Below are 13231 nucleotides of genomic sequence, written 5' to 3' on the forward strand. Positions count from 1 at the left end.
ATTATTTTTTAAAATTTAACTTGAACAAATATATTCGATTCGATTCAAATTCCATCTCACTCGACTCGGTTCGAGAAAACTTCAAATAAAGTTAGGATGATAAAATGATATTCGAAAACTCGATTAACTCGAAAATTTTCGATTCGATCGAATGCTCACCCCTAGATACTATGGTGTTTAAAATTTAAATTTATCAAAATTTAGGATATTTCAGCACATGATAATTTATGTATAATAAACTAATTTAATTTAATATTATAGTTTCAAGTCTTGATGATCACTTCCCTCATTCAATGACAGTAGCGTACTGTACTCTCATACACTGCATATCTTATGGTTCTCGCAATCAGTCGCTAAGTCAGTAGTAATAATTAATAAAGGCTGAATCCGAATCCAAATCAATCCACCAATTTACTTACGTAAACTCTGATTTCCCCTCGCGGCTTTCCAGGGCGACTTCTCAATCCCCTAAACCCTATTTCTTTTACACCAAGAAGATGATTTCTTTGAGCCTTAGGTTGTTGAAACTAATTAGTTTCCGTAGTGTAGCTGCATGAAATCAGGTTGAGAAAATATACGTCAGTGAAAAGGAATAGCAGTGTTCTGGATTTTGTTTCCCTCTTTTTGTTTGCCACTGATTCCAAAAGTGAAAAAGCGACCATTACCATTACCATTACACTTGTAAGGTCGATTGCAATTAGCAAAAGAAACCATAATTAACTACACCTAGTCACAGGCAAACATGATATAATTTCAATATTAGTTTAATAAAACTCAAAAAAACACAAATCCAACCAACCATGACGGTATCTGCCTCAACACCATTGCTGACAAACCCAATAACTAAAGTAAAGCATTCAAACATGCAGAAAGCATTAGTTTACTACAATACTGTCAGTTTCTTTCTATGTACATGGAGTTTTTACAGGCAACGAAAGCCCTTTTTTCTTTGATTCAGTGCATATACATGCAAAACACAAAAAGTTCAACTTCCCATGCAGCAAGCAAACTAGTAATGATTCACTGAACCAACATCATTTGACGGCATAGCAGGTTTGTTATTAAGCCCCATGCCCAACTTCAACTCCAACTCTTCGCTCCCTTTCCCTTCATTTCCGCCGGAACTGAACAAATGAGCCACGGAGGTAACCACCTCGCATTTCCTTTGGGTTTTATTACCTTTGCTTTTCACCTTCTTCTTTGCTTCCGTAGATGAAGATGATGTACTACAGGGTGAGGAGAGGCGTAAGGTAGATGGAATTTCGAAGTTGGTCTTCGCTTTTGACCCTCTCAACCGCCTCGCCGCCGTGTCATACGCACGTGCAGCCTCCTCAGCCGTGTCAAACGTGCCTAACCAGTGCCTGCACCGCCCGATACGGTCGCGTATTTCCGCTGACCACCTCCCCCATGGCCTCTTTCTCACACCTCTATAGCTTTTTTGCATCGAAGCAGCAGCGGCATTGACATTTCTCTTGTTAGAACCGAAGCGATGCGACGCCGAAACGAAACTCGACGTCTCTTCCGTGCTCGCTCTATCACCGTCGCCTTGGCTGTTTGAGGTGGTGGGGTTGGTTTTAGTACCGAAGAGGACGTGTTGGCCAACCACAGCAGCTATCCCATCAAGAACAGGCTGTGTTTCCGGATATGTTCCGATTCCATTTCCGGAATCGGAGAATTCAGTGTAAAAGGGTGGATAGCTTAGCCTGTAAAACTGGGTGGGAGCTATGGTTGAAGAATGAGAAGAACAAGCAATAAGGTTATAAAGGCATGGCGTCTCAGTTGTTTCAGAAGCTTTTAAAGTACTAACAATGGCGGGACTTTGCATTGTTAAGAGCTGAACTGAATGGGGAAGTAGACGAAGGACGAGAAACTCATTCATAGAGTGTGATAAATGTATGAGCATGCTATAGTCTAGTATTGCATCCATATTTATAGAGAAAATAGTAAATTAAAAAAAAGAGAGATTTTATTTATAATTTGAAGATATTCCTGTCGATTTTGATGACACCGTAATATTTACATTGCCGGTACTAGTGGCGGGGGATATCCCGAATGGTATATTACCTACTTTACCCTTTCTGACGAATAACCAGAAGAGGGACAGGATTGTGAATAAGGTGAAAGTAGATGAGGAAACTCGTAATTAACGGTATCTGGGGCGGGGGTTTGAAGTGATAGAGTAAAATAGGTATTAAATAGTGCGTGATCTCGAGGGTGCTTGATGGGTTAATAGCCGTTGGATTGAGTGACGTCAGGTTAGTATCAATGGATTAGATTGTTTGACACTTTTGACTAAAGATAGATAGATATGTTGATGATGATGTTTGTGTATATATTTAATATTTGATTTCTCGGTTATATCTGAGAATGGAATTGGATGTTGAAGAGGTGCAGGGGAGTAACCGTGTGGATACAGATGAAGAACCAGGAGGATCTTGATGATGATGATGGTAGGGGTTGAGTCATATGGCGTAAGTTGACACATGAGAGGTCCTGATCCTGTCAATCACACCATTCTCACTTTTAATCTTTCTCCTTCCCTTTCGGATTTTGCATCTGGTAAAATCTATTGGAATAGAAGAACCAATGAATAAAATAAGCTAATATATTTATTTTCTTTAGTTTTTCAATAAACTTTTACTATAATGAAATTGGGATAATAATTTTTAGTCCCTCAACTAGGCACCTAGATCTACTTTAGTACCTATATTTTATTTGTTCACTTTGGTTCTTAAACTTAAGAACTAGATCCATTTTAATTTTTGAACTTAGACTCTATTAAGATTTAATTATGTGACCAGTATTATTGGGATAGGATCAGATCGGACGAACCAATAATTAATTGATATCATGGTTCGAACAAATGGGTTGAATCGAATGACTCTGAGACTACTTGAAATTGGTAAAAAAAAAACGATATCAAAATTATGTTTTAGCTTTTTAGCTTTTATAAAATTTGATTGTACCATATTATCACTTTAAAATTTATAATTTATAATTTATAATTTTTCGTCGAGTGTATCACATCATCAAACTTTTATGTTTCTAAATTGAGAGTTGAAGTGAAAGAAAAATAATATAAATACTTAAGTGAATTTAGTTGTCGAGTTTAAATGTCAAAAATATGTTATCCCAACAAAATTTGTATTCATATATTTTTAATAAAAGTTAAAAATATTAAAAATTAGTCCCCTAATCATTTTATTTTTGAACTGTCTCCAGCTTTCTCGCTAGTGTTTCTTCTCTTAAAAAATGGAACAGTGAATTGGAGGTACAATACAACATTACTTTGATAGAAGCCAAAAACAATGAAAGAGTCATAAGAGAAGAACTTCGATTGGTAGAGGTATAAGAACAGATCTATTGGCTTAAAAAACAAAGGCTCAATTGGAACACCATGGGAGAAAGGAACACCAAGTTTTTTCACGCCACCACCAAAAGAAAAAGAGCATGGAACAAAATCTTGGGTGTTCGAAACAAGAGCAACGTTTGGGTGGATGATCCCTCTTCCATTAAGAGCACCTTTGTGGAGCACTTTGAAGGAAATTTAGGTAGAGCCAAAACATGTGCAGTGATTTATAGATTAATTCCAACCTTATCGCAAGTGGATTGATACACACTTAACCTCCCTCCCACTGAATTCGAAGTCAAAGAAGTTGCATTCCAAATAGGACCCCTCAAGGCCCCTAGCAATGATGGCAAACTCAAGCTTTTCTAACAATCATGTAATGTATGTTCGGAAAATTCGATTTGAAAAATAATTATTTTAAGTCTAGTAAAAGTTTAATTTTTTTTAAATTGAGTCTTTTTATAATATTTATACTAATAAATTTTAATTAGAACAATGCTTGTGCTTTGTGTGAGATAGATTCAAGTCGAGCCTAGTTTTTTACTGAACAACTTTCTTCGCTATCCTAAAACCTCAAATTGCGTTGAGTGTGAATTCAAACAACAGAAATTAAATTATAAAACAAAAACAATTTACTTACTTTCAGTAGGAAAATAAGTTACCTCTATAAACTGGTAATAATTGCAATTATCAGAAAATATAATTTATTCCTTTTAAATAAATTACTATCATTTTCTGACAGAATAATAATATATGAATTACTACTAGAACTAGAGGAGTGAGGGGCGACACACCCCTTCATTTTTAATAGGGTTGCCACCCATTGTGTTTTCACAATGCATAATCAGGCCTCTTATGTATTGAATCCAATTATATGTGTTTTCTAAACTTTTGCTTAAAACTTATAATTTGTCTAACTCAATATTTATTTTCTATTACCCAATTATTATTTATTTAATCAACTAATTTAATTAATTAAATTAGCTAAATTAATTTTTTGATTAAATAAATTTCTCAATCCAATTCTAATTTCGTTGAAGTCATAATGACTAATTAATTTCCTTATTCAATAAATTCATAATGACTAATTAATTTAATTTAATTTTCGAACTTCAATTATTTAATTATAATTAATTAAATCATAATCGGAAGAACCTTAAATTAATTTCTTAGTCATTTCTTGTACTTAGCGAGAAAACGCATTCACTGTGAACTGTGAGACACGCAATCTATTTCTTTTACTTCATTGTTTTCATTCGTTTATATTCATTGGTTCTACTTGCAATTTGTTTTTAGTAATCTCGAGCTAGTGGTGGATTGATTGGACATACATAATTAGGCTCAAATAATTTATAATTAAGTTATGGCTTTTCACATATTAATTATAAACTTATTTAATCACAAAGTCATTCAACTAAAGTAACGTGATTGAGCTCTCCTTTGTTATATACCATTACGAAAATTACTTAATAAGTGCTCGTCTAATGACCTTATCATAAGTGTGTTATCCTCATAGGATATTCTTAATCTCTTTAAAATAAATATGTTCTCCCAATATAATCTTATTTTATCTCACATTAACTATTACATCTTCCTTTATGAAAAGTCAATTATTATCAAATAGTAACCAAATCACTTATCATAAAGACAAATGACCCATGACTACATTTACTTTTCATCTATCATGTAATGTCAATGAGAGGATACCATTTACTCATTAGTTGGGCTATAAATTCCACTATTGTGAATGACGCTACATACTATAGAAGTCGTATGGCCAATGTACCGGATTTTAGTTCATTATCTATTTGAACTCAATTTTTCATTTGCATCAAAGTATACGTGTCACACATGCATAGTCCATCATTCACTCAAGATTAAAGCCTGCTACAATATTAACGTTACAAGTGAACAAATCCACAAATAGATTTAAGACTAATTCTACTTGGGTCATGTCTAATGTACTATCAGTCCAATCAATCACATCTACATCTCTATTTACCAAGAGTCATTCGCTCAAATACTCAAGACAAGGTATCTCCACAATGGGACTCGATAGATGATATATTAATCTTTCAATTGATTTGCTCATTTCGATAAGATTAAGGACATGTTTACATTATCTATTAATACACACTATCTTTTTGTATTATGATCCAACTAAGTAATACCGCTTAATATTAGTTAAACGTTAGTTAATCAGTGCGTCAATATTTCTTTCATGCTTTGCATGCAAAAACCATCAAGGACAATATATAAAGGATATTAATGTAATTAAATCAAATTGTTCAAAAAATACAAGTATACATAGATAAAAATACTACACTAAGGGCACTAGATCTCAATAATGTGGTAGGCCTACTCACTACTCAATCCACCATTTCTTTCTTGGAATCTAACTTTTTTTTAAAAAGCCTCAAAAAGACAATTATCATTCTCATCCCCAAAAGTGAGTCCCAAACTTCCCTTGCTAACTATAGGCTAATTAGTCTATGTAACGTTGCTTATAAAATAATCTTAAAAATGCTCGTCAATCAGTTGAAAAGAGTCCTGCCAAATCTAATTTCTTAGTTCCAAAATGCTTTTGTTGATGGTTGAGTTATCTCCAACAATCTTATTCTAGATAGTGAAATTTTACACACTAAAAAGGAAAGGAAAACCAAAGGTAAGAGATATTTCGCTACTCTTAAAATTGATATGAGTAAAGCTTTTGATAAAATTAGTTGGGTTTTTCTTTATTGCATATTGAAGATCATGGTTTTTAGCCTAAGATGGATTAAAATGATCCTTTAATATATCATCACAGTCTCTTACCAAATTGTAGTCAACGACTCACTCTTTAAATAATTCAAACCTTATAGAGGACTCAAACAAGGAACCCCACTTTCTCGGTACTATTTGTACTATGCCAAAACATCTTTTTCCTCTACCTTTTTAAAGCCAAAACTAACAATTCCATTAAAAGTGTCAATATTTAAAGGTGCACCCCAATCAGTCATCTACCTCTTGTTGATGATTGTTACATTTTCTATCTGCAAAGTATAATCCGCCCAATTCTTTATTTGGCGTATATGTGTGGGCGTATAGTAATTGCCATATAAGTAAGTGAAGATTTTATTTCAGGATATTCTGTTATTCTAAGGAAAAGATTGTATTAAGCGAAAAAAAGGTAAGTATAATATGAGTTATCGCCAAAGGTATAGTACGCATTGTTTGTCTAAAGTACTGTGCTAGTTAAGTTGTAAAGTAACCTGGTTCGAAATCAACTGAACAGATTAGTATGATATTTGTAAATGCAGGGTACTCATTTACGTCTCTCTCAAAAACTGTAAACTATTAGAAAGGCAAATTCTGAAATATGTGACACTTGTTAAGTTCCACAAAGTAGGTTGAGTCATATTTATATGTGTAAGAAGGGTTTTAAGAAAGATTCTTCTTCTTCCTTCAAGAGTACTTTTTGATTCTTTTTCTCAAGTCTAATTATATCTCTTCCTCGTTAAGCTGAAAGCTATGGTTCTTAGTTAATGAGTGATTATCCCAATTTCGAGTAAGTATTACAGCTCTGTATGCCAAGCTCTAAATAAGTAAGTCTGTATGTGGTGTTTGAACAGTAAGTTGTAAGTATATGTCAAATATGTATAAATGTGTCCAATTTGGATTTACCATGCTGAATATATATATATATTTTAAATTAAATTATATGAACATTTTAGTATAATTAATTTAAAATATGCGGCATGTAACAGTTCAATTTTCAGTGATGTCGGAAATAGTGGTTTGAGACGGCTAAATCCGACGAGTGAGTTCAAAAATTTTATCATTTAATATTTATGAGCTAAGTGCGATTTTAGGAAGACTTTTAAATTATTGATTTGTGTTTTAGAAGAATTTATTAGGTGAATTGGTTTTGAAAACGAGGTATCGAGCCCTCGATTCTATAAATCGAAATATTTACAGAGTGTCATTAAGTTAGTATTAAAATTTTTTTTAGAAAATTTTAACGTTTTCATAGTTAATTAATTAAAAAAAACTAAATTGTAAAAGGTGCAAAACTTGTTAATTAAAGAAATAATGATTAAATAGATCAAGTGATAATTAAGCGAGGACTAAATGGACAAAATAGCCTAAAGATGATGGCTGAGGCGACATTAGCAGGGAAAAATCAGGAAATTAGGTGAAACAAGGGTAAAATTAGAAATTTTGTAAAAATTAAACAAGTAATTAAAAGAGTTTCTAGAAATTTCTTCATAATTCTCAACCAAAAACACCATAGCAGAGTCTCCAACAGCTGATTTTTCATATTTTTACATCATATCAAGAGTCGATAGATAATCGTGAAAAAGGAAAATTAGCAGAATAACCCCTGAACTACTACAAATTCCACAATTTAACCCAAGTAAATTCGTATGGCTAAAGTTTAATAATTACATAGAAATTGATGAATGTTGTTAAATTTATTATGTATTTAATATATTATTGGATAAAAATGAAATATTGTTGTATTATGAATTAGAATGAACATCCGGTTAAAATGGAGCACGGGATTGAGTACGATCGTTTTGTGGCAAATGAAGAATTGATGACAATTTACCCAAGTAAACGAGGTTCAACATTTGTTGCGAACTTTCGTGTTTACTTTCCGTTTAGCTCTCATGAGCTTCAGTTAACTCATATGAGTTTCTGTTTAACCCTAATAGGTTTTAATTCAGCTCTTTTGAGCTTCAGTTTAACCATTATGGGTTTTCGTTTAGCTTTTATGAGCTTCCGTTCAACCCTTATGGGTTTTCGTTTAGCACTTGTGTACTTCTATGCAGCCTTCGGGCTTCTGTATACAGTGTACTCATATTTGTAAGTCGTTTTCAGATTCGGCAAGGTTGGTAAGTGACATATGAAATTAGTATATGAGGACTTAAAGTCATTGATGGTTTTGATGTAAATTAAGTGAGTTCACAAATTGAAGTTATGGTTGGCAGAAAATGTAATTTGAATGGTTTATTTACTTGATTTGGTTATAGTATGTTCAATGTTCGGTAGGATTTATGTTTAAAACCAACGAACTTACTAAGCTTCATTAAGCTTACTTGTGTTTGTTTAATGTCTTTGTAGATAACGTGAGGTTGGGAAATCGGATCAACACATCGAGCCATACTATCCAACTTGTTCTGGTAGTTTTTGCAATGTATATTTTGGTTTATATGGCATGTATAGGGTGATAATGATTTATATAAATATTAAGAGTTATATTTTGTTTACATTTCAACCCAACTTATATGAGTAAGGATAAATCAAGTATGAAGCATGTTTGAAATGTTTAGATGATGGACAATTAATAGGTCTGTTGAGGCATGGTTTCACATACACCTAGGTGTAAGTTGTTAATTTGGTAAGTTAAGATGTTTGATTATCTGTGATGATATGTTACTTATAAGAACTTGGTATTGGCTTGAATTAAGGGTCTTATATGATTTGTGAGTTTAAAATTTGTTGTGCATAGGTTGATACCAAGATAGGGTGAGAAAAGTGGCCTTCAAAATAGTCTATTTTTGTCCACACGGGCAGAGACATGGGCGTGTGTCATAGCCGTGTGTGGCACACGGTTTGGTAGATGTGGTCTGGCCGTGTGTCCCTTGCATTTTGAAATTTCAAAACAGAATGCCCATGTTTTTATACACGTCCTAGCACCTTATACATGGCCTATCACATGGGCTTGTGGTTGGCCGTGTGACCCAAGTCAAAGAGTTACACAAGTATGGATACAGGTTGGGACATGACTGTGTGCCTCATATCAAATGCCCACATGGCTTATGACACGGGCGTGTCTTTTGGCCGTGTAGCTCATACGGCCAGCCACAGGGGCTTCTGTCCCCTGTACCTAGGAAAATTTTTGACATTTTGCAAAAAATTCTCTGAGTTTCCAATTTAGTCCCGATTTGTTTCTAACACATAAATTAGGCCTCGAGGGTCCATTTAAGGGGCAATTTGATTGATTATGATTAGTTTCAAATATAAATAGTAAATGCCATGAATTAACTGTATTTGTTTCGTAAATTCTGATAATGCTCCGTAACCCTATTTCAGTGACGGATATAGGTTAAGGGTGTTACACGGCAAGTTCCCATTCAACTATAATCTCACTTTTTTTCGGGTTCCAATTGATCTGACCATAATGTGCGATATTGTAGGATCCTACAATGTTGGAAGTAATATTAAAACACTTTCAATGTTACAAATAGTGAGTTATGTCTAGCAATGTATTACTACTACCTAAGTTGCACAAATAATATGGTTCGACAATGCCTTTTCACAATAGTGTTACAATGTAGTATATCCTTTTGTATGTGATATCTAGATTGAATAGAAGTTGTGGAACAAGAACATTTGTATAGTCCAAACTTTTATTTCCTGACCCAATGAGTAGACTAAGGTATACAAATGAGTCTGAAACCTCTGAAACCTCATATCATCTCATTTTATTTCCTGACCCAATAAGTAGACTAAGGTATACAAATGAGTCTAAAACCTCATATCATCTCATTTGAGCACGACTATGCATTTTTAGTCTCACTTTATTAAAAGCCCAAGACCATAGCATTGTAATGGGAGCGATATCTTGTTGCCACAATAGCATTTATAATACATCAAATTATGAAAAACGTTTGACCATGTCAAAATACACAACTCTTAATATTAGAAACTATGGTGATCTAAAGCCTAAGAATCACATACACTATTATCACCATGAGAATTTTCGTGATAAGTCAATTCAATATACTGTTTATCTAACACGTACCAATATCCACGCCAACGGTTTGTCATCAATTAACCCTCTATTAGTCTTAATGTACTATTATTTCCATAACCTACAATAATACTCCAACAAAGACAATTTAAAAATAACCATATCTTATCCAAGGGACTTTAATATTTATCCGTTAGAAATGAAGACATAACATGATAATGAGATTGTCTTTATATTAATAGAATAAGATAAATGGTATATCTTTGGACATACTCCAACATGTTCGTCGACCTTGGCCAAGACATCTATACGAAATTACATGTCTACCGTTATCATCCGCGTTCGATCCATTTCTTCTTAGTTACACAAATTTTTCATTAGAATATTCACTGCTTCATGTTCTGCATCTCACCTTGAACCTTTCGAACTCGGATAAGTGGAGCCATACTTTTTTTAATCCAATTACCATAAATAAAATTAAAAAATCACAAAATTTACTATCATGAAAAGAGTATGAAAAATAATATGTTATCAAGTGTCTTAAACTCAGTTACTGTTATCAAGCGCTGGTAAACATTCATGAAGAATCTCAGCTGCATGTTTCAATTCTTCCTCTGAGATGATCAGTGGTGGCACCAGTCTCACCACATTTCCTTTCCCTGCAGTCAATACAAGAAGTCCAGAATTTCGGCACGCATCTACAAGGGGTGAAGCAGTCACGTCCAGCTCTATCCCAATCATAAGACCCCATCCTCGTATTTCTTTCACGTGCGGATTCCCTCCGAGCTTCTGGTTCAACAACTCTTTCATGTAATCACCTTTCTTCGAGACGCTGGACAAGAAACTGGGGTTTGCTATTTTATTGAAAACAGAAATTGCAGCACTGCAAACAAAAGGTGAACCTGCAAAAGTACTTCCATGGTCCCCATGGGCTATGGCAGAAGCAACTCTTTCAGTTACCAAAGTCGCACCTATTGGAAGTCCTCCTGCAAGTGGCTTTGCAAGTGTCATCATATCCGGGAATACGCCGTATGCTTCGTGTGCCCAGAGATAACCAGTTCGACCCAATCCGCATTGAACCTAGGAATATAAAAAGTAATTGTAACAATTATAACAAATGATAGAATCCTATGGATATGCACCTAATATGCGTATACTCAATTTTTCAAGTCCATTTCACATATTTGAACGATCATGACTCTATACCCCATGTCAACCAACTACTACAACCAATCACCTATATAGCACATATGGAGCTGTGTACCTCATCAAAAACCAAGAGGGATCCAGCATCATCATAAGCGGAACGCAGAGCTTGCAAAACTCTTTTGTTGCACTGTATATTCCACCTTCACCCTGAACTGGTTCTACAAATACAGCAGCAATCATCCCACTCCTAATAAGATCTATTGCAGCTTGTATGTTGCCATACTCCAAGAAAGTAACTCCGGGCATAACAGGCTCAAATGGTGAACGATAGTGCTCTTTACTCGTCAAAGCAAGGGCTCCCATCGTCCTACCATGGAAGCTATTCGTAAAGGAGATAAATTCTGTTGCAGGCTGCTTATTATCAGGATGTATAAATCTTTGGAACTTCCTGGAAAACTTAATAGCAGCTTCATTTGCTTCCGTTCCAGAGTTGGTGAAAAATACTCTATCAGCAAAGGAATTACCCACAAGACGTTCTGCAAGCTCCGCCTACAACATCACATCAAAACTTATATGTAATTGTATAATCACTTTTAACGGTTCTAATTCCTCATAAAATGAACATGCAAATTCTGGTCTTGCCTTACTTATGAAGGGTAATCAATGATTTCTAAATAAACATTAACCCATTCTATATCAACAAAAAACAAGAATCGGGTAAGCAAAACTTTCACCTGAGGAACGCTATAGTAGGCATTACTAACATGAGTAAGAATACTGGCTTGTTCTGTAACAGCCCTGAGCCAATCGGGATCCCCATGACCAAGCGCATTCACAGCAATCCCAGCTGCACAATCAAGAAACTCTCGCCCTTCCGGATCATACAATTTACAGCCCTTCCCACTGGAAAGCACCACCGGAGCTCTTGCATACGTTCCAACAATAAACTTCTCTGCTTTCTCTATCACTTCATTGCTTCCATTCGACTTCAATTTCAATGGATTAGGTGCTTCCACGTCCATGTTTAGAGATGCATTCACTCTCCCTTTGTTTAACGGGCGGCGGAGATTGGTCGCCGGAGAAACTGAAAGCGAAAAGCTGGAAAATAGCTGAAGAGAACCCATTTTTTTCGCTTTTTTATTCTTTTCCGGTAAAAGCTTAGATCGTTTTCTTTGGGTTTATACAGAAGCGGGAGCAATGAATTTGAGAACATAAAAGAATGGGGTTTGAGAGAGAAATGTTGAATGATTGCTAATCAATGAATTGATTTACAGAAGGATAAAAGCAAATCCGGATTTGGAGATAGAAAGGAGGGTAAGGTAGGGTTTATAATGGGGGTACAATGCTGTAAAAGCCTTTAGATCTAAAACAATTAAATCCCAACCATTAATTTACAAAGAGAGGGTTTTTGACCTGGGAAAGCAAAATTTTAATTTCAAGTCGGATATCCGCTTTGCTTGCTTACATCATAGTGATGACACTGCCATTTTTTCTTTTTCTTTTTTAATTTCTTTGAATTTCAATGTTGAATTTTTCATTTCTTTTTATAACATAAACTTTTGTGTTTTATCCAATTTCAACTTCTCCTTCACCGTCACTCAAACATGGACTTTCTAAAAATTTTGAAGGCATTTTTTGTTTCATTTATTAGTTTCACACTCTTCACAGCCACCACCATCACCACCCAACCTTAAATTACACCACTGCGGCTTCCCCAACAACAATCGCTACCACCAACTCCCTCCCATCGGAAACTTGCAGCAGCTCAGCAGCATCTGTAATGTATAAACGTAGTCATGTTATTTTGTTTTTCGTATCCCATTATCATGCTCCAATTCCAATACGCCCAATCCGATCAAAATCAATCCAATATTTCTTTGATTGTGCTTTCCTTTCTCGTCCTACTTACTTTCAATCTTTTTTTACTGGTTTTGTTTATCAAACCAATTTCTACCCGAACTTCAGAAACATTAGAAAAAGTTGGGGTCCTTGTA

The 13231-nt window shown here is 34.6% G+C and overlaps 2 protein-coding genes across 2 annotated transcripts; both read right to left on the minus strand.

The window, feature by feature from the left end:
* Window positions 1-795: 795 nt before the first annotated feature.
* LOC105797913 (ethylene-responsive transcription factor ERF084) lies at window positions 796-1882 on the minus strand. The gene has a single exon (XM_012627789.2). It carries the CDS (start codon window positions 1877-1879, stop codon window positions 1010-1012), a length of 870 nt encoding a protein of 289 aa, XP_012483243.1. The 5' UTR covers window positions 1880-1882; the 3' UTR covers window positions 796-1009.
* Window positions 1883-10301: 8419 nt separating this feature from the next.
* On the minus strand, window positions 10302-12578 carry LOC105785115 (acetylornithine aminotransferase, mitochondrial-like). The gene is given in 4 exon segments (XM_052620568.1): window positions 10302-11168; window positions 11353-11408; window positions 11411-11786; window positions 11972-12578. Coding segments are annotated over 4 exon segments (1356 nt in total). The 5' UTR covers window positions 12362-12578; the 3' UTR covers window positions 10302-10634.
* Window positions 12579-13231: the final 653 nt, after the last annotated feature.

The sequence above is a fragment of the Gossypium raimondii genome, chromosome 9 (genome assembly GCF_025698545.1).
Source record: "Gossypium raimondii isolate GPD5lz chromosome 9, ASM2569854v1, whole genome shotgun sequence".
NCBI classification, from domain to species: domain Eukaryota; kingdom Viridiplantae; phylum Streptophyta; class Magnoliopsida; order Malvales; family Malvaceae; genus Gossypium; species Gossypium raimondii.

Excerpts from the sequence above, each read along its gene's own strand:
- LOC105797913 (XM_012627789.2), bottom strand. The coding sequence starts at position 1,879 with ATGAATGAGTTTCTCGTCCTTCGTCTACTTCCCCATTCAGTTCAGCTC.